This window comes from Lactuca virosa, chromosome 9 (assembly GCF_052849685.1).
Source record: "Lactuca virosa cultivar CGN04683 chromosome 9, Lactuca_virosa_CGN04683_v6, whole genome shotgun sequence".
In the NCBI taxonomy this organism is placed as follows: Eukaryota; Viridiplantae; Streptophyta; class Magnoliopsida; order Asterales; family Asteraceae; genus Lactuca; species Lactuca virosa.
The window spans coordinates 111548078-111570883 of record NC_136434.1 but is presented as its reverse complement, the minus strand read 5'-3'; the positions used below and the strand labels follow the sequence as shown (position 1 = coordinate 111570883).

General features: G+C 35.6%; 2 protein-coding genes across 4 annotated transcripts; one reads left to right on the top strand and one right to left on the bottom strand.

Annotated features, from left to right (window-relative positions):
- Positions 1-8647: 8647 nt before the first annotated feature.
- Positions 8648-13483, top strand: SHOC1 (shortage in chiasmata 1). Its single transcript, XM_079070621.1, has 6 exons — positions 8648-9035; positions 9967-10053; positions 10174-10245; positions 10323-11930; positions 12022-13278; positions 13386-13483. The coding sequence occupies exons 1-6, from the start codon at positions 8754-8756 to the stop codon at positions 13473-13475; spliced, it is 3396 nt and encodes a 1131-aa protein (XP_078926747.1). The 5' UTR covers positions 8648-8753; the 3' UTR covers positions 13476-13483.
- Positions 13259-17083, bottom strand: LOC145136484 (uncharacterized). Of its 3 annotated transcripts, none has more exons than XM_079070618.1 (8): positions 16825-17083; positions 16519-16704; positions 16214-16414; positions 16002-16124; positions 15877-15914; positions 15695-15800; positions 14384-15622; positions 13259-13764 (listed from the first exon to the last, which is right to left on the bottom strand). In XM_079070618.1, the coding sequence occupies exons 2-8, from the start codon at positions 16594-16596 to the stop codon at positions 13534-13536; spliced, it is 2016 nt and encodes a 671-aa protein (XP_078926744.1). In that variant the 5' UTR covers positions 16597-16704; positions 16825-17083; the 3' UTR covers positions 13259-13533. The 3 variants fall into 3 exon arrangements, with proteins under 3 accessions (XP_078926744.1, XP_078926746.1, XP_078926745.1); XM_079070620.1 differs by having other exon boundaries at positions 15695-15794; XM_079070619.1 differs by lacking the exon at positions 16825-17083 and having other exon boundaries at positions 16519-16778.
- Positions 17084-22806: the final 5723 nt, after the last annotated feature.

Genomic DNA, 22806 nt, shown 5'->3' with positions numbered 1-22806 from the left:
TAATATAGCTTATATTTGAAATTAGTATTGTTATTATGAACTTATAATAAATATTTGGGCTATTATTATGACTTATATAAGTGTCGTTATAATATCTTTATAACTATTCGCGGTACAAAGAATCTGGTTTAAAGAGCCGCATAGGGTTGTTGGATTTCAGAAGTGTTATATGCCAAAATGGTCCTGCCCTCTGGTGTTTTATGTCTGGCCCTGTCTGTACATAGTGGTTGGAAAATATTGTTTAAACGCTTATATAATAATAATAATAATAATAATAATAATAATAATAATAAGACTAATAATTAGTCACGGTAAATATTAGACTAAAATCTAGTGGTAATAATATTAGGTTTCGTCGAAGGAAATTATTTTTAAGAAGCGAAGCGCTGTCTGAGTTCAGAATCACCACCTTAACAAGTGAGTGCATAGTTACTTTCATATTACACATAGATATGAAGTATTTAATATAAATTGCATGCTATGTGTGCATATTGTCTGTATACTTGCCGTCTATGCTGGGTGAAAGATTTTTATACATGTTTTAAATGATTTAAACTGTATATGTATTTTATATCTACAAAATGTGTTGGGTAAAACATGGGTAGATGAAATAGTTGCTGTGTGACAAAAAAATAAAATGATGAGAGGGGATATAGACCATGAGATAAGGGCGAGAGGTGAACCATGAGAGAAGCCTTTTACCCAAGTGTTGGCCCCGTCATCTTGTAGAGTATGGATGACAACCACGAACTATTCTAGACAGTCCAGTGGAACACTAGCAGGCTCGCAACCTGTAGGTGTTATTTGAACTGTGTATTCACCAGCTGTACTCTAAAAACCCATTGACATGTATTGCGAGTGGATTCTCGAAAATGATATTGCCGATAAACGAGATAAAAACCCATTGACATGTATTGCGAGTGGATTCTCGGAAACGATACTGTCAATAAACGAGATAACCCTGGCAGATGCGCCTAAAGGACTCTACCGGCAAAAGCGCCTAATAGAGAACCTCATAACCCCGGCAGATGCGCCTCATAAGGAATGTCACAATTTTGGCAGCTGCGCCTAAGTGATAATATTAGTAGCTGTGCTTGACAGATGTGTCATTAGCAACGATGGATTTCGTGCCTATTCCTTATGATACTTCTTAGGAATGAATGAACGAGGAATAGCTGATTTTTAGGGTAGATCCTTAAGAGTAAAGAAGATAATGGGGATGGGTAATTAGGTTGATTGTTTGATGTTTAAACATAATAACTATATTATTGTGGGTTGAAAACCCTATGTACTCACCAGGTTTCCCAACCTGACCCACTCAAGCTTATTTGTATCACAAGTGTCGATATGAAGTTACATTACACTGAGAGATTAAGGAGATATAAATCACTAGTGATAACGAATGTAAGTTCTGTTTATGCTTATGTTTCTGTATTGACGATGACATCCCAATGTTTTAAAATGAATAAAATACATTTCTTCGGAAATGCTTTGATAACGTATTTATCATGTTTTTCTGGGAACAAATTCCGCAACATTTTTATTAAAAAGGGTACTCTGATTTTTATAAAGCATAAACAAAATCGGTCTTTTCTGACCATGAAAAATGGGGATGTCACACTTGCTCCCGTGAATCCACTAACACCAGAACCAGATAGAATCTCAATCAATAGCCCAAATTCTCAAGTTTGACCCAAAGTCAAACTTGGTCAAAAAGTCAACGATCAGCAGACCCTCACGACGTAACCATCTATGGCTCACGTTGTAAGCCACTACAGGACAAAATACTCGAGTCTGGCCACCCTCACGACGTGACATGCATCTCCTCACGTCGTGAGGTCCGTATGAAAGCCATATTGATTCAAAAATCTCTTAATCCATTAAGCCATTAATCCATCTGTTCCAGGAGGCTTCCTAATACTCCAAGGATCATAAAATCGATGCTTTAAGGTCTTGTATGTCAAATACAAGACTTGGGATCAAATTAGGTCATTCATGGAGAAAAAAGAAGATAAATTCTCAATCATGAACTCCAAGATCATTCAAACTTCAGATCCATGACATATAAGCATCTAGGGACCCTAAGGACCCATAAAGTTGCCAAATTTATGGAGTCCCAACACTCTAACTCTTAAGATCTTGGATAAATATGCATAAAACCTTAGATCTAGCAATAAGGAAACATAGAGCTTGGATCTTGATTGCTCACATTGGTCCAGAGTGTGGCTAAAGGTTGCAAATGAAGCTTCCAAGTTGCAACTATGCTTCCATGGTGATCTCTTCTTCTTTAAACCTCCAAAACTCCACCAAAAGCTCAAGAAACACAAGGAGAGGCTATGGTTAGGGTTTTACTGAGTTTAGGGATGAAGGAGGCTGGTTTGGAACCCTAAAATGAAGTTTATGGGGTTTAAATACGATGGAAACCCTAAAAGATCGTGGGCTTGGGCTGCAACGTACATCACGTCGTGAGCTCTTATTGCTCACGTCGTGAGCTCAGTTAAATCAGAATCTTCATTAAATCCCTTCTCACGTCGTGACCCTTCAATGGTCACGTCGTGAGCCTTGGTTTTTCCCAAAAACTATGCCTTTGACTCCTTGAAGCCCTAAATCGACTCGATCCAGAAAACCGGGTGTTACAGTTTAGATGCATATGCATTTGCATAGTCATGATTTTAGTAAACCTTATCTAATTTTTTTGATTAATTTATTAACAATTGGTGAACATATTTTATAAATGTTTTGGGAACTAAGATTTGGGAGTTGATTCGTTTCCATTAACTAACAATACAAGAAAAGGATGTATCAAAGACTGACAAAATCAGTCTCGGATGAGCACCCGAGACTGATTTAGCTAGTCCCTGAAAGCTAGTCCTAGATAGTGGCTTTTTTATGTATCTAGGACTGAAAATCAGTCCCTAATACATCTAAGTATCAAAGACAGCAACTCAGTCTTAGATGGTATAACATTCAGTCTCTAATATATATTTCTTGAGCTACCGATTTTATGTCGAATCAGTCTTTGATACTATCTTTTGAAGACTGAATATCAGTCCTTGATACTATCTCATTCAGTCTGCAATATACCTTAAGAGTCCCATTTTATGTCAATATATGTCCCTAATACGATTTTCTAAGAACCGAATATCAGTCATTGATAATATGTTATTCAACTATAATATGTTTCTAAAACCCTATTTAATATCCTATAAATCCTGGATACCATCAATCTAAAACTGAACAAAGAACAATCGGGTTACCCTTTATTATATGCCCAAAAACCAAGCGTTTCATAAGAAAGATTGATTGAACTACATAATTTTAACCAATATGAAACCCAATTCAACAAATAATAAACTTATTGTGGCAGGGCGTGTTCCAAACCAGTAATTGAAAACTGAATCAAACCATTTGAAAAGGCTTGAACCATCGTTTTTACTTGGAAATCTTAATAAGTGGAAAAACATATTTATAAGGGAGGAGGGAGTCATTCCCTCCCAACCCACTCAACTCACTGACACATTAATTTTTCTTTTTCATTTTTCTTCATCATTCTCAACCCACAACACACGGAAACCCTATTTTTTCAACCTACTCAACCCATTCAATTAAAAAAAATCAAAAAAATCAAGGTAAAATCTTAATTAGCAATAGAGTTACCGCCGGTACCACTTCCTATTCAGCGGGTTGTTTAATTGGTTTTACTAACCCACTTCATCCTCTCTCTACTTTCTCTCTCTCATTTTCTCTTGTACCATGTGTTTTAAGACTTGTACTTTAGTTAAACTGTATTTTTTTTTAATTGAGTGGGTTGAGAAATATAGGATTTCCGTATGTTATGGTTGGGAAAGATGAAGAAAAAAGAGAGACAAAAACTGATGTGACAGTGGGTTCAGTGGGTTTGGAGGGAATGACTCCCTCCTCCCTAATGGAAGCCGTCACCGCATGTTTCATTTTGGTCTCGATGTGGGATCACATTTTTCCACCAAATGCTATAAGTGATCCTATACATCTGTTTACATTTTTTTCCATAATTATATTAATTTATTTAATCAAATTTTCTTTAATTAATTACACACAAATAAATAGATGTTTTCACCGACTATTTCACAAACAGTTTTTGTGTTTCCCTCTACTTTGAACTACAAAAACATAATTGAATCATAGGTTTTTTACTAAAGTTTTATATTTTCATTGGTATTTTACTTATAAAGTTTTTTTTCTTTATTTTTTTTGTATTTTATAATATAATTTTATATTTAGTTATGATGTAATAACGATGTTTTTCAATTTTTTTTAACCGGTTGAACCATAAAAACAATAAGACGACCGGTGACCGGTCCAGTTTTCAAAATATTATAGAAATTTCCTAAACTCAAAAAACACGACCAAGTACTTAGCGAGTATTCAGACTCGACCCTTAAAAAGACGAGTTCGGCCTACTCAGCCAGAAAACATTAACATTTAGTAAAACTTAGGCAAAGTAGGTTCGAGTCTAAAAAACTTGGTCCAAGTCGAAGTAACTCAGCACCAACTTAATATCGATGAGTACAAAAGGCAGACGCTTTAATTAAATATGACGATTTAGTGAACTTTTGGTTAATTGAAGAACAAGATGATTCACTATTGTGGAGTTGCTTCATGGAGGATTGCAAGATATACATAGCTTTATAATTTTTTTTTTTTCAATTTCTTTTGGACATTCTCTTATGAAGGGGGTTCGGGGTGAAATATAAAATGACAACTTTAGAAGACAAATATAAATAAAAATTGAAGTGTTGTATTATCCTTTCTCAAATATAGAAGTTAAAATACCACAATATATATACTTTTTAGGACATACATTTTTCTCTATCATAAAATTGTTGCAAGTCGTAATTCTTTTGTCATTATAATTTTTTTTTCTAATAGTGGATTGAAATTCAGTCCCTAAGGCTTCCCATACAAACAAAATTGGTTCTAGTATATATGAGACTGAAATTCAATCCTTAATATGTTTCAATGAAAATATCATAAGTTATTGATTCATCAGTTTATGATATATTGTATCTATGACCCAATAATTTTCACAAATAGTAAAATTCAATCCCTAAAAGGTGCTTTAAAAAATCAACAATGTCCATATTCATGTAGAACTGAAATTCAGTCCCTATCAAGCACTGGAACTTAGTCCCTAATTAGTTCCTTAAAAAATCAAATTTGGTGCAATTAGGGACTGAAATTTAGTCATTTATAAGTTTCCTTCTCAATTCAAAATTGGCATTAATCTATTCAAGACTGAAATTCAATCCCTAATGTGTTTCCCTCCAAACCTAAACTGATGTGAACATATTAGGGACTAAAATTCAGCCCCTAATAAGTTTCCCTCCAAAGTCAAGATTGGCGCTAATTTATTCGAGACTGAAATTCAGTCCCTGATGTGTTTCCATCCAAACCTAAACTAGCACAAACATATTAGGGACTAAATTTCAGTCTCGAATAGGTCTAGCTAGTCTCAGATTATTTACATATTAAAATCAGTCCTAGATAGTATCTGAGACTAATTCATCAGTCCTAGATAGTATCTGAGACTAATTCATCAGTCCTAGATACATGGTATCCATGACTGATTAATCAGTCTTTGATAGTTTAGTCACAAAAGACCATTTTTTTGTAGTGTAATTACATTCCATGGTCTAATTTTGGTATTACTCACCTGGCTCCTCAAGCCTAACATTATTATTTTGGCATGTACTCGAAGATGAGGATGAGATCTATGGTTAAAGACTACTTGGAAAATTAGAAGGTCATGGTTTGTTTTGGTTCATTTTAACTTTTGTAAATGATATTTGATTGATCACCATCGTATTTGAAAGAGTAAATTACACGAATGGTCCCTATGGTTTGGGGTAATTTGCGCATTTGGTCCCTAACTTATTTTTTTAACTCAGAAGGTCCTTACTGTTTGTTTTTGTTACACGATTGGTCCCTACTGTTTATTTTTGTTACGCGCTTGGTCCCTGTCTTACCCAAAAGGACTACTATTTAAATTAAAAAAAATGGTGGGGTAGGTAAGCTAAGGTGACGAGGGTGGGGTTGGAGGTGTGTTTGTTTAAATAAATTAAAAACCCAAGGGCAATATAGTCTTTTTAGGTAAGATAGGGACCAAGCGCGTAACAAAAACAACAGTAAGGACCTTCCGAGTTAAAAAAATAAGTTAGGGACCAAACACGCAAATTACCCTAAACCAAAGGGACCATTCGTGTAATTTGCTCTATTTGAAACTATAAACTTTTGAACTTAAACTGTTTAATTAGACTTTTGAGACCAAATTTCGCAACAATGACCTTTTCACTAAATCTTTTTGCCGATATGAAGGAGTTTCAACTTTTCACTTAATCTTTTATTGTACTATCTAGGTTTGATCTCAAAATTCCATGGGCATAACCCAAGGTATAACATAATGATATGTTAATTTCCTTTCTACAATATTAGAAAAAATCCCTCATCTCTTGCCTTTAAACATCGTGTACTACTTACCGCACAACATGACTTCCTTAGAATGTCGACTTTCATTTCTTATATTTCCATGGTGGGATTTCTTATCATCCCCCACACATAGTGTTTTGTAAATCCACGAAGGAGCAACTAACGACCCAATATCGAAATTTCTTTGACATCTAAGCTTATCATTTAAAGATTTCATTTGGAAAGTTGTTTCATTTATAATCCAAGAAGTATGCAACCTATAAAGACACTCACTTTCTTTCCCACAAAGTACTAATAACCTCTTATAATCACTTTTAGCAAACTGTAATGGTAACCATTTCCTATTGTATAGTTCTTAAAACAAAATTTTAGTTATTTGAGACTCTCATATCTGTCCCCTAATTCAGATTTCATTTTTTTTCCAATCAACCATGGGCTTGTGAATATTATATTGGACCAAAAATTCTTAATTTTATTCATCCATATTCTTGTCTAAACTTCTAAAGTGGAAATAATCATTAGATAACTCTTCTTCATAATCATCCCCTTAATACAACTCTAATAATTCGTCATCTTCCTTATGGCGAGGGTATAACAAGTACAAGAAAAGGATATGTTACTATGTTCATGATAGAAGGATAAACATCTTCCTCTTTTTGGGCATCTACAAACATATCATATTCTATGTCAAGAGATACAAACCTTATGGAATTAGTATATGTAGAAGATGCAAAATATTCCTCATTTTCACTGGCAATGAATCCTTCACTAAAGTTATTTTTTGAAGGCGAAAACATATGTTTTACTAATAATATACACTACAAAAAGACACTTCAAATGACAAAAAAATCACAAATTCATGACATAAAATAACAAGCACTAAAAAAACACTTATAATAATAAAAAATCACTAAATAATAAGTGCAAATGGAATATTCTAACAATTTTAACCTTCTTTTACTGAGAATGTAAAACAAAAAATATATAATACAAAAAATATATAATACCTTTTGTTGAGAGATGTCAAAGTAGTTGGGTTGGACTGTTGAGCCCTACCAAGGTGAGAAGATGTCGAATCCTACAACTGATTTCCCTCTATTTTCTTGATTGTGTGTCAAAATGTTGAACCCTACATATGCTTTCCTCCCTTTGCGCATGGTGTTTAGAATGTCAGAACCCTATTCTCTTTTGCTCTTAAACTAGACAATTATAAGTTAAAAGATATATATGTATAACCGGTCTGAACCGAAAAAAGATCAAAAAATGAAATTAAGTAGTTCTATAAAAATAACGAGGTAAAAATTAAAATAAAGAAACCGTACATATGGTAAAATCGTAAAAAAAAATACAAAATCAAAGAGGTTTTTTTTTTTTTTTTTTTTTCGAATTTCACTTTAAGGAAAGCTAAAAATCGGTAATTAAAGGAGTCGAATGAAAACTTAGGGCTACAAACGAACTGAACGAACACAAACAATGGCTTGTTCATGTACGTTCGTTAAGTTAGCCGAACAAATAAACGAACATTAACAGATAAACGAACGAGTTTTCTTGTTCATGTTCGTTCGTTTAACAAATTACATTGTTCATGTTCGTTCGTTTATATTTGTGAACATGTTAAATGAACATAAACGAACATAGATAAAAAACACAATTGTATATATATATATATATATATATATATATATATATATATATATATATATATATATATGAACATAAACAAATATATGATATAGTAATGTAATAAAAAACAATCGAACATATATGAATATAAATAAACTTAAATGAAAGAACATAAACGAAAGTAAATGAACAATATAAAAGAACGTTCACGAACATAAATGAACGAGCGAGATCATTGTTCATGTTCGTTCGTTTAACTAAACAAACCAGAATTTATGTTCATGTTCGTTCGTTTATTAAACGAACATAAAAGAACTCACGAACGGTTTGACGAATGTTTATTTCATTTACCTCCCTAGGAAATTATATGGTAATTTAAGAAAAAAAAAACAAAATAAATCTTTAAAATGTTGCAAATTTAAAGATCTTGTTGACAATATTCCTAAATAAAAATAAAATATTATTATTATACAAAAAAAAAAAACAATTTTAAATTAAATTCGTGTGCATCAGAATTCCTTACTCCGTTCCTTTGCACATATGGGCGCCAAATTGGTACGAAAACATTACGTTAATGCTTAAGAAACCGACCTCTGTGTAACCACCCTCTATTCCATCCTGTCAAAGCAAACATCTCTGAGTCGCAAACTGATTCACTCTCCGGCATGAGAACTCGCTTTCTTACCGACTTTTTCAACTCCTCCGCCACTTCTCAATCCTTACAAACCCTAGATTTCCTCCGATTTCCACCTCCTCAGCTCCCTTCACCCGAACTTTTCAACTTTGACAACCTCTGCTGTTTCGATCAAGTCACCTCTCTTAACATCTTTCCTGAAATCGAGAGATTTTCCGTCAATGAATCTCTCAGTAAATTCTTCTCCGACGTTCTTCCTCAATACATCAATTCCGATATCGATCAGCAACTTGCGAGGACTGTAACATCAGAGGTAACGACCGGGTAGCTTTAAGTCACTCTGTTCGGTCATCCATTATATGTTCGTTGTTCGCAATACGTCTATGAGCACCATATTAGCTTTTGCTGAAGTTAACTTGCATCTATTAATGGAACATTTGTTATTCAGACTGAAATTGTTTTGTGGATTCTGGAATACACCTACTCGTGATGTTGATTTCAAATTAATTATTACGAAGGTCGTTTGCTGTGATATCTGGTATAACTGCAAGAAGGAATTCAGATTTTGACTTTAAATTAGTTATTACCAAGGTCATTTTCTATGGATTATGGTATAACTGCATGCAGGATTCCGTTTTGCAAGTCTACTATTTGAATTTAGGAATTCCTAATTAAATAGTATTAACGTGAATTCTGATGTGAAAAACTTTAACGTTTTCCAATCATAGGGCTAGTGGCGTTCAATATCTTTGTGTTATAATTTTTATTAGCTGATACTATTACAATTCACAGCTAACACTGGATGTTGAAATTACCAAATAGGTTTAAAATGTATTATCTGATACTATCACAACTACGAGTCTCTTATTTTAAAGTTTCTAAACTAATTATAGGAAGAGAAATATGAGAAATATCATTTGGTTTTATGATATGCCATGGAGCATAGGTTACATACACTGGAATCGGAATACAACACATTTGGATTCAGTTTCAGACATGGACATCTTGTTCTTCATGATTGTTAAGTTTTGCAGTGAATACTTTCAGTTGTTGTACTTCTTTAGTTTACATTTCTTTTTGAGTTTTATGTGATGGGAATAACTACATGAATCAGTGATATTCATGCTGGAAAAGCATGAGACACCAAAATTCCCAATAGTTTTGAAAGATTTTAGTATCTTATCATTCATTTCACATAATTTTATTTGGGCTACCCTTTTCACTCATTGTATATGCTTCTGCAGGAGAAAATTGATGGCTGTTTAGATGGTGCTTCTAACAACATCTCTAAATTAGTTGAATTTGAAACTCCAGAACTTCAATTATCTTTGGTAAGCAACTTTCTCATATCACAGTTAACTTGTGTTCCAACCACTTAAGGATGTAACTAGTCATGTACATGTAACTATATATCTTATTCTCAGCTTAAGTCTGTACTCTGTCACCTGCAGAAAGATTCTTGTATTTTGCATGAGGAGAAGATGCAATTTTTCTTTGAAATTGCAGATGAAGAAGTTAATCTGGTACAAAATTTACTATAATATTCTTCGTGTTGAAACTTTAAAGCCACTTTCTTAAGGAAATTCATTTTTTTTTACAGGATCTGCTTGATTTTTCACATGAGGTGCAAAAACTTCTGTATATACAGAAATCAATCTTCCATATTGAAGATTATCATCTAGAGTTCCAGGAAGATCATAGGTCTGATATCTTTGATAATGGCAGTTTGATTCAGGGCCAAATATCTTCCACTCTTAGAACATTTCCTCTTTTGGAAATAGACGAGACAAGTCTGGGAATTAACAGCAATATATCTGAAGACAAACATATCATATTTGAAAGCAATGAACCCCAACAATGGATCCAAAAAGATGAATTGGCATTTGATGACAATGAGCATTTTCTTTCTACAGAATTCAACATATTGGAACATCTTTTAAACCACCCTCCAGTTCCATGTCATCAATTTGAGGTATCATGTGTGAAGTTTGATCCAGAGTACATCATAAATGCCATTAACCATGGATATTCCTCTTTGACATTGACCCCACTTGTATTTGAGCCACTCAAATTCTTTGATACAAATACTTCCCATTTTTCTCAAGTGTTTTCTAACACTGAAGTTATAAATGAAAAAGAACATTGTGAACAGATGTTTGGGGACACAACCTTGATCACTTTCAATGGCTTAATTGTCAAACATGAACTTACTCTGAGAGATGATTCTTTCAAATCCCTACCTGTTCCTATTTTTTCTGATCATGAAAAGATACTTTCAGTACAAGAAATCGTTGAGGAAGTATTTCTGAAGTTGAAGCTGCAACCTTCCTCTACTTCAGATGATATATATTTGGATTGGCATTTATTAGAGGAAGATATTTCCAATTCCAGTCATAATATATCCACTTCTTTGAAAATGTTTGAGGATATAGACACTTACAGTGTCGATGCAAACATGAAATCATGTGACATTCAGATCTCGATTTTGGAGTTTGTTTTATTTGATGAATGTTCAGATGAGCAAAAATGTAAAGAGAACATTGAGGTATTGAAAATACAAATGAGTGGAAATTTGATGGATTCTGTTCCTCATAATGGAATTGCTTCAAGTAAGTTAAATGATACAAGCAAGAAGATGGAAATTGGAGAAGCTTTAGTTGACAATAAGGTGAACAAGGATCCTCAGTTTGTTGAATCAATGTCAGAGTTTAATGATCTAGACTTCTTCTTAAACTCCTTAGAGGATACTTTTGTCAAAAAGCAGAAAGCAACAGATAAGAAACTTGAAATGGATTATACCCTTCCTGTGGTTTCATCTAAGAGTCTACTCAAGACACATGATACCACCAAAATACCGGAATTGCCCTCAGCAATGGAATCAAAGAAAATCAACACAAACACGAGTTCGTTACCTGATGCCATCATAATTGTGAACACCCAAAATGTTGATACAGAAATGATAATTTCAAGAAGATCCACATACCAAAAAATCCTTGCAATGGAGAAAGAAGGAGTACAAGTTGTTGAAAGGGATTTAAATCTACCAGTTGATGTTATAATTAGTGCTGCAGTTTGTTTAGTGTTGTATGACATCAAAAACATTAGAACAAAGACATCTTCTTCAGATAGTGAATGCTCTTCATGTGTTGAAAATATTGCAGCAAATGTTTTAACATCAATTAGTTTCGCTTTCAGTGGCTGCATTCTAGTAAGTATCATATCAAATTCAAACTCAAACTCAAAATCACATTCATTTATTCATTTAAATTGACATTTTTGAAAAATAATTTTTTTTACAGATATTTGAAGGAGAAGTTGGTTTCCTTGGTGGTATAATGGAATCATCAGATGAATTATATGCAGCTGCAGCAAGTCTAGGAATTGACTTACAACTCTTTTGTTCGTATTCATGTGATACAACTGATGAGATAATAGTCAACTGTATTTCACATGCTGCAAAGTCAACTAAAGGTCTATATCCCAAAATGCCTGAATCAGAAACATTAGCTGAATCATTTCTATCCAGATTCCCTTCGGTTAATCCCCTCTCAGCTCATGCAATACTCTCATCAGTCGGATCACTCATTCAGTTTCTTGAAATGCCACATCAGCAAAGGGTTTGTGCTGTAAAAAAGTACCTTGTTCCTGAATCAAGCATCATATTGTTCACTGCTTTGTGTAAATATGGAGAAAGAGAAGATTCTAAATCAGGAATGACAGATTGCTGTTCTTCAGTTTCTTCTGGACATGATTCTGGAAATTGTTGTCCTAAAATTGACCATGAGTCTAAAAAAAGAAAGTACATTGACATGCCCATGAACATGAACATGGATTACTCGTTTAATGATGTTACATGGGATACTCCAAAAACCAACATGGACTTTGATGAGATGTATTTTGGTGAAAAACAAAGATCTAAAGGTCTGCAAGAAGGGTATAAAGGTCAAGTTATTGACATTAGTGATGATGACATGGCAGGTGAGGACTTCACCTTTGGGCACACTGAATCTTTTCCAACAAGAAGTGCTCCAGACAATTATGGAACTAGAAAAAATGATTGGTGGAGTCTTCCTAGTTTTCCTACAGCTGCTGAGATTACACTGAATTCACAAACAGATTTAATGGAGAATGTGACAACTTTAGAAGTGTCCTCAATAGTGAATTCTCCAATGAATTTTTGTAAAGAGAAGGGAGAATGTAATAATGGTGAGACACCATTATCAAAAGCTATTTCATCAGGTCAACCACAGAAAGGGTCACCATGGACTATGGATTTTTTAAACAGAATTAAGGAAAAGAGCAGGATGCGTCAGCAATCTCTTCCATTAATTTCATCTGCTCCTTGTTTTGGAAACTCAGGGAATTCATCAAAGTTTAGAAAGAGAAAAAGTCCATCTATACTTGACTTTTATAGGTACAAAAGGAACAGCAACATGCAAAACATGGAACACAAACAAAAGGGGACAATTCAATTATCAAATTCATCAAAACCTGTAAAGTCATCATCACCTTCATTGCCACAAACATGGACAGCAATTGACAAGAGAGCAAAAAGGGTTTGTTATTTTTATTCATACTTCTAATATTCTAATATTCTAATATTCTAATATTCATGCTTCTAATGTGTATAAATCTTACATGAAATTCTTTTACTTTGTTACAGAAGCTAACTTTTGCTACAGATGGAAGCAAGGGCCAAAGCAAGCTAATTTGGAGTGATAAGACTGATCAAACTCTGAACAGAAGATTGTAATGTTGAGGTAAAAGTAAAACCCCACAGTATGTTACAGTTATTATTATCTACTGTAGTGCTATTTCTTCTTACCATTTCGAATATTTCTCAAAGTCATTACCAGTTGTTGTCTTTCACCTTCCACCTCAGCAAATCTAAGACTTATTTCTGTATATTTTTCTTGCATCTCTTTCAGCTCACTTTCCATATGTTTGTTCTTTTCATCCAATGATGATATTTCACTTAATAATTTGTTCACCTTCTGCTCATCTTGCTTGCTAGTGCTCACATCACAATCTACTTTACTTTCCTGCAAAAATTAGTCATCTGTGAGTTATTGACCTTCTATTGTGCTATTCAAGCAGATTGTTTAGTAAATTACAAAAATGCCCCCCTGAGCTTTCTGATTTTTGAGTTATTGACCTTTTATTGTGCTATTCAAGTAGATTTTTGAGTAAATTACAAAAATGGTCCCCGAGCTTTCTGATTTTCTACCATGTAGTCCAAAAATGAAATCTTCTTCGCTTTTGGTCCTTATTACAAGGTTTCATATCGATTTTGGTCCTTGGAATCTTGTAATAAGGACCAAAATGTGAAGTCCCAAGGACCAAACCTTGAAATAAGGACCAAAACTGGACAATGTTTCAATTGTGGATTGAACATGGTAAAAATCAGAAAGCACAAGGACCATTTTTGTAATTTATTCTTGAACATCCATAATCATTGACCTCTTCAATAGTTTTTTTTATTCAGTTTAACTAATTTATCTTCATGTATGTGAAATGTTTTAGAAAACCTGCTTATCTAAAGATAAAATCTAGAGTCCATATTGAGCATTGTTATAAATAAAAGATAAAATTATTACGTATGTAATTATTAAAATAAAAAAGATAGAAAAAATGTTTACGAATTTAATTTGCAATATTTACCTGGAATAGTTTCAGATATTTTGGCTGATCTTCCTTCTTCCTTAAGTTATGCTCTAATTTAGAAACCTCTTTCCTTAGGTTGACTTTCTCTGACTCAATTCCCAATAATCTTTCTTGCAACTCATTGTAATCACCTCTTAGCATTTTAAGTTCTGATTGCAAAGTTCTAATCATAACATTCTTTTCACTCATCAAACTTGTCCAATTTGTCGATTCCTTCTGTAGTTTTTCTGTTTCCATCTTTAATGAACCAAATTCTGTCACCATTTCTTCTCTTTCTCCAACTTTCTCAAGCTCTAATGACATTTCCTTAATTTGTTCTTCTTGCATATTCATTTCATCACAAAGCTTCTCTACTTCTTTCTTGTGTGTACTTTTCATCAACAAGAGCTCTACGTTTGAGTTCTCAACTGCTTCTTGCATTTCTCTCATCTGTTGTTTCAAACTTTGATTTTCTAACCTTGCATTTCTCAAATCCTCATCGGCTTCTAATTTGGATTTCATCAAATCTTCCACATCATCTTCAAAATCACGCCCTTGTTTCTCCAATTCTTTCTCTAATCCCTTAATATGCGTTTCATATTCACTAATCGTATCAAAAGATTGAGAAATTTCCAAAGCTTGATTCATAACCTTTTCCTCTAATCTCTTCACTTGGATTTCATACTGTTTAACCATGGTTAACGACTTCGAGTATTCATTCTCCACATTCTCTAATTTCAAAGACATATCTTCGTTCTCTTGTAATAAAAACTTGTAATCGAGGGTAATATCGTCAACATGGACCTTCAACTCCTCTTTCTCCCTCTTTTCAACCTCTAGTTCACCATACAACTCCTTCATTGTAGCAATATCTTTTTTCTTTTCCTCTTCAAGTGCTTCTTTCTCCTCCTGAAGTTCAGTTACTTTCTTCAACAGATCTTGTCCTCGTTTATTCTCTTTATGTATTTGCTTACGAAGAGACTCCAACTCCAAATCTGACATTTCCACTTGCCTTTCCAACCTTGAAACATTACTTTTCAAAACTTCAACTGCATTTCTTGATGCTTCAGCATAAAGTCTCTGATCCTCATTGTTTTGAATTTGATTGTTGTTGTTGTTGTGCTCTGGGCTGTTTATTAAATCAGCCATACTTCTATCTGAAAGTGAACCCATTGACCAATCTGTGCTTGATCTTTGCTTTTGATGCTTTTCAACCTTCTTATTCACAGGTTTTGAGTTCCTTGAAACAGTTGTATCCTGATTAAAAATCCAGAATTTGTTGTCTTTAGTAACTAACATATATTTATTATATAATGTAATTAATCTTACTTCAGCAAAATCAAGGATATTCCCGTTTTCACTGCTATCACTTAATTGATTCTTCAATCTGAGTGATTCAGACCTCAGTGACTCATTCTCTTCAGACTCCCTGAAACTACCCCCAAAAATCAATGAATATTATTACATTGATTCATGTTAAAGAAATTTAAAATTGATTATTAATTAATTACCTCTGTTCATCTGTTCGTTGCATCTTTTGGATGAACACCTGTCCCATTTCACCATTTCACAAGTATTAGTAAATAAAATATCAACAACCTTTATATGTTATATAAAAAAAAAAAAAAAAACTTACATGTAAAATTGCGCCAGAGTCTGAAGCTGTTAAGGGGAGAGAAAGTTGAAAAGGTTCAGTTGCCTCTGCAAAATTAGCAAAATCAACCCCAACCTCTCCAATAAAACCTGATTTCGAAGATCCCTGTATGTAATAACCCAAAAACACATTACGACAGAAAATCAAATGATGGGAATTTTAAATTTTTTTTATAGTAGTTACTATTTACCCACCGTTTGGACATTGAAGAAATAAATTTTCTCTTTATATGTTTCGGTTTTTTGATGTTTAACCAATTTAACCATCTCATAAATAGGATCTTCCCATGTACAAGTCCCTTCAACAACCGGAGCTTTCTCTAGTTTCGCTGTAGGCTTCCCAATATCCCCCGGAATCAAAGATATCATCAACCCTTTTCCTTTCACCTTTGGCACCTACAATCAAAGGTAAACTTTCAAAACTCAAAACCATAATCACATTACAGTAAACACTAAAAACTAAAAACTAAAAACTAAAAACATATATGTATATATATTACCTGTGTTGCTTGAAATTGCAACTGAAACATAACTTTGATCTTGCTGTTTTGGGCCTTCCATCTTCCCGACTTGAACATCTTTCTTTAGGTAAAATTACTCAATGCCTATGTTTCTGTTGTTTTTGTTGATGTCTGTTGATGTTGCATTATGTGTTGTGCTTTGTAGTCATGGCATAAGGTACATAGCTGGCGTAGGTGGAAGAACAATAAATGTTAGGGTAAGGTAAGAAGCCTTTTTCTTTATCGCCATAAAAAAAAAGTTAAAAATAAATTATAATTCCAACTAAATCGATTAAAAAAATGTACTTTAAGTAGACAACAAGGTAGGTAGCCATAGCTATACTATATACTAGAATATAGTATTGCTCCATGTCAGAGTAACGTTCGAATTCGAATCCTTCAAAACCCGATACTCCATAGTTTTGGGTGTTAAAAACGAAGGTATGATAATTGAGGTGGTATTTTAGGTTACTGAGGAAATATTCGAAATTAGGATATGTGGAATTTAAGGAGTATTATTTGGGGGACCAAAAACAGCACCAAACTTGGGGTTTCAGGCAATGGCCAGCTATATGGATGCTTTTATGGAGGCAGTCCCATATACATTATTGAAACATATGAAGTGGATGATGCCCTATTATGATTGACTGACGTGTATACCTTCCAGCCCTGTTATTCAATAAATGCGTCTACCCATGTGAGGCCCATGTGCGTTACAACGTCTATCATGGACTTAATTATCATCTTTAATCTCACAACCTTTATTAAATCAAAGATTAGTTAGTGCATACTAAAATATCAAAATACTTAAAATATTTTATGATACTGGTATTTAATCAACTGATTATCTTTCCATCCATAACAAAACCGATAATTAATTATGCCAATGGCCAATCGGGAAATTCTAAAAAAAAATCAAGATTTGCTTCTATGGTTTTTTTCTAAATTTATATCAGGTGATTTATGTTTTTAAAAATTTGAAGTAGGAATTTTTTTAGGTTTCTTTTAATTACACCAGGTGTGTTTGACACAGAGTGTTTGAGAGATTTTATCTTCTAATGTTTGACAAAACGTTCCGTTTAAAAAAAAAAAAACTTGTTTTGCACTACAATCGTTTAACGTTTAGTTTAAACAAAACATTACCAACTACTTGCTACAACTAGTTTTGCCCGGACACATCAATCAAGGTTTTCTATTTTTCTATTTCAGAATATGCAATTCACCAATTGCAAAAACTGGTGATATTTTTGTATTACGATTGAGAACGGTCTAAAATATCTTTTAATAAATAATCGTCACAAATTGGCCCATAACAAAAGAGGAAAAAATGTCCTTAAAATATACAAATTTCATTAATTATTTTTATATTAACTTAATAATTGAAAAAAAATTACTTATACTAACTTCTAAATATAACATTTTCGATTATAAAAACTCATATATTTAAAGAAATATACTTCTTCTAACTTTTTGAGATGCAAAATCACTAATAATATCTTCAAAATCGATCATGTCTAACATTATATTAATAAAGTCTGTAAAATTTTTGGGCCCCTTTAAAATATGGGCCCTGGATGGTCGCCCCTATCGCTCACCCTCTGGGACGGGTCTGTATGTAATAGTGGTCTAAGTATTCAAAAATGTGTCTGTGATAGAAAACACGAATTTTGGTTTCCTTGTGACATAAACACACAAAACATACAAAATGTGGGTCGGAGGTAACAACATATACACTATGATGCTTTTGAACTTAAATTTCAGAGGAACTCGTGTTCAAATCAATTTTACAATGTTATATAGACTTGTATACTTAAAAATATAAACAAGGTATAGTTTTGAAAAAAGAGTTACGTAGCCCTTTTGTGCTAACCATAGGGATGAAGCTTCCATTTTTCAGTCAACAGACATTACAGAAATGTCATAGTGTGATGACGTAAGATAAAATTAGTATGTAACTTCCATACAAGATGACACTTGATTAGTTTTGTGAATGTAAAATAACACGAATGGTTTTAAAAAAAATTAGATGGCACAAAGACTCCTAAAAACGCTACCTCAAAAGTACCAAAGTGGAGAATATGAAGAGCAAGTCGAGTTAGCACCAATAACTTTCATGTACACCTTTCCCGCATAACTTGAAAAGAGTAGGTTATGTAAAGATATTTGTCTAAAGAATAGCAATGTAATTTTAGTTCTTTTCCAAAAATAACAAAATACTTAAAAAAGTTTACATATAATAGTATATGTAACCTAAAACTTGTAACTATGAGAACGATGAAATAAGTTACTGTGAACAAAAATTAGGAGGGTACGATCAGATATCAAAAAAGCATAATATGAAAATTTATTTACCATAAATAGCAACATATTTCTTCTTTTTACAAAAAATAGTAACATACTCGGTGGTCATTCTAATTTATAGTGTAACTATTCATTTCTAATTTTCTTTATTTGTCGAATATAAAATAGAATTAGGATGAAACATTTACTATATTTTACACTCTATAAATAATGAAACATCCCAAAATATAGGCCAAAAATTTCTTTTTAAAATCATTTATAATAAAACCATACGCCATCCATTATCATAAAGAAAACCATAATCGTGTATCTCAAAACATTGTGTCAAAATACTGTATCAATATCATATGAAAATATCAGAGTCTAAACATCTCAGGCTGAAGCTGTGGTGTGTTTCATGCGATCATCTCGAACCCTTCCCCTTGCTAGAAGAAGTACCTGAAACCAAAACTGAAAACTATAAACACGAAGCTTAGTGAGTTCCCCAAACTACCACATACCATACAAAAATCATGCAACTATGAGATATGGGCCCCGCCCACTCTCATGGAGATTCGGGCCCCGCCCACACTCCGCTGTCTAGGAGATTCGGACCCCGCCCACACTCCGCTGTCTAGGAGATTCGGGCCCCGCCCATACCCCGCTGTCTAGGAGATTTGGGCCCCGCCCACACTCCACTGTCTAGGAGATTCGGGCCCCGCCCACACTCCGCTACTAACATGCATACAAGTATCACGCAGACAACAAGTACATCTACCAAACAATCACATATCTATACTAAAATAATACTAAGAGAATCGGGCCCCGCCCAATCTAAACTACTAATGCTTCGGGCCCCGCCCACACTTAGCCACTACATATAAGCATCGGGCCCCGCCCACTCTAAGCTACTACATATTACTTATACGGGTCGGTCTTGGTGCCGTAGACCCGTTCCTACTGAAGGAAAACTCACCTCTCAAACTGAATGTTGAACTCGAGTGAGGAATCCCTCTTTGCTGTCCTGGCGACTCTACGACTATAAATCTATAATAACACTTAATCAAAAATTGATACTCTTCATATGGTAAAATGACCATTTTACCCCTGGTCCAAGCCAACGTCCTAGTCAAAGTCAAAGTCAAGGTCAACTCGCAGTGAACCCCAACTCGCCGAGTCTTCTCCCCACTCGGCGATTTCATGAACAATTCAGACCCGTGGTCAACTAAGTCAACTCGTCGAGTCCCTTCTCAGACTCGTCGAGTTCTTCCTGTCATAACATCGGGACATATCGACTCTAACTCGTCGAGTGCCTCCTTGGACTCGTCGAGTTCTTCAACTTCCGAGTCCTAAACTTGTCCAACTCACTGAGTCATCTCCTAAACTCAGTGGTTTCACTCATAACCAGAAAAGGAGTTAGGGTTCATGACCCGACTCGCCGAGTCCAAGAACAACTCGTCGAGTCCTCCTTGTGACATATCCATTCAGTCGATTCTAATCCATTCCAGTGTTTCCAACTTATAGATCTGGACTCCTTAGGCTAGCATTACACGTAAAGTTGCTAACTTTACATGCATGCATGATGTTATAGAGCTAAAACACGAAAACCAAGCTAAAATGAAGACCTAATGCATAGAATGGGGACATGACTGAATAAAGGTGGCAACTTTGAGCTTTTGGAGCTCAAGAGTGCCTAGATCTAAAGTCCTTACGTCCCCAAAAGCTCTCAACTCGGAAATGGCCTTAGAAATGGCCCAAAATGACAATAAACAACTTAAATGAAGATCTAAGTGGAAAGAAGCCAAGGTACAAGCTTTGTACCTCCAAAAGTTCTATAATGCAACACAAACACCAGATCTTCTGCCTGCTCCTTGGATCTTCTAGCCTTTCCTTCCTCCTTCTAACTTCAAATCACACAAAAAGGCAAGAAAAGCTTAATAACACTCAATGGCTGCTTAGGGTTTTGAGAGTGGTATGTGGAGGTGATGAAGGCTGGGGTGGAGGCCTGTTATGTTGCTTAAATAGGGTGCAAACCCCAAATATTAGGGTTTCATCCAGTCTGGCCTACTCGTCGAGTCAGGGCATCGACTCGTCGAGTAGCTCACTTAAGAACCCGCGTCTAATCTGCCTTCTACTCGACGAGTTAGGGCTACCAACTCATCGAGTTGCCCTTCAAAAATAAAATAATATGAAGGTTAATTGCGTACCAAGAACCAGGCGTTACAATTCTCCCCCACTTGTCTTAGACTTCGTCCTCGAAGTCTGTTGGATCTGAGAACAACTTGGGTAGTGCTCTCTCATCTCCTCCTCGGGCTCCCAAGTCCACCCCAAACCCTTGCGGTGCTGCCATTGCACCTTTACCAAATCCACTCTCTTGTTCCTCAAATCCTGCGACTTCCTGTCAAGGATAGCTACGGGTCGCTTGATGTAGTTCAAGCTGTCATCAACCGGAATATCCTCAAAGGGTACCCCTGTTGAATCATCCACTAAGCATTTTCGTAACTGAGAAACGTGGAAAGTGTTGTGGATCTGGCTGAGCTCTGCTGGAAGGTCTAATCGGTAAGCAACCCGACCTACCCGGGCCAAAACGCTAAACGGGCCGATGTACCTGGGGCCCAACTTGCCCCGCTTCCAGAACCGAATGACACCCTTTCAGGGTGACACCTTCAGGAGGACCATATCGCCCACCTGGAACTCCAAGTTTGAACGCCGCCTGTCGCCGTAGCTATTTTTCCGACTATGAGCAGTCTGGAGCCTGCTTCGGACCTGTTGGATCCGCTCTGTGGTCATGAGTACCACCTCCGTACTCCCCATAACTCTCTGAACGACCTCACCCCAACAGATTGGGGTCCTACACTTCCTCACATAGAGCATCTCAAAGGGAGGCCGGTCTATGTTGGCATGGTAACTGTTGTTATACGAAAATTCCGCTAACGGAAGATACGTATCCCAAATGCCACCAAAATCTAACACGCATGCACGTAGCATGTCCTCAAGAGTCTGAATCGTCCTCTCACTCTGCCCGTCCGTCTGGGGATGGAAAGCAGTACTAAAGTGGAGACGAGTACCCATCTCCTCATGAAACTGCTTCTAAAATCTGGAAGTAAAACGAACATCTCGGTCTGACACCACCGAGACAGGCACTCCATGACGTGCCACTACCTCTCGAACATAAATCTCGACTAACTTCTCGGCCGAGATGCTCTCCTGGAAAGCTTAGTGATGAAATCCATAGTGATATCCTCCCACTTCCAAACGGGAATGTCTAACGGCTGCATCTTGTCGTGCGGCCTCTGGTGCTCTGCCTTGACCTTCCTGCAGGTCAGGCATCTCTCTACGTACCAAACTACATCCCGCTACATGCAGGGCCACCAGTAATCGGGTCGAAGATCTCTGTACATCTTCGTCGCCCCCGGATGGATGGAGAACCTGGACTTGTGGGCCTCATCCATCAATACCTGTCGTACCCCACCCCAGTACGGTACCCAGACCCTCCCATGCAGGGTCAGCAACCCTCGGCTGTCATAATCAAACGAGGCCACTCGGCGCACAATCCTTTCGCACTTTTGACGCTCCTCCTTCAGGCCCTCAATCTGTGCCTCTCTAATCTGCTCCAAAAGTGGAGTAATCACTGTCATCCTCAGACAGATGTCTCGAATCGGGGCCGCTACCACCTTGCGGCTCAGGGCGTCGGCCACTACATTGGCCTTGCCCGAGTGGTAAAGGATCTCACAATCATAGTCCTTCACCTCATCTAACCACTGACGCTGTCTCATGTTCAGATTCGGCTGATCCATGAGGTACCTCAAACTCTTGTGATCAGTGTAAATGGTACAACGGACCCCATAGAGGTAATGTCGCCAAATCTTGAGGGCAAACACCACTGCCCCAGCTCTAAATCGTGCGTCGGATAGTTAGCCTCGTAAGACTTCAACTGTCTCGAGGCTTAGGCTATCACATGACCTCGCTGCATCAGCACTGCTCCCATGCCCGTGATCGAAGAATCAC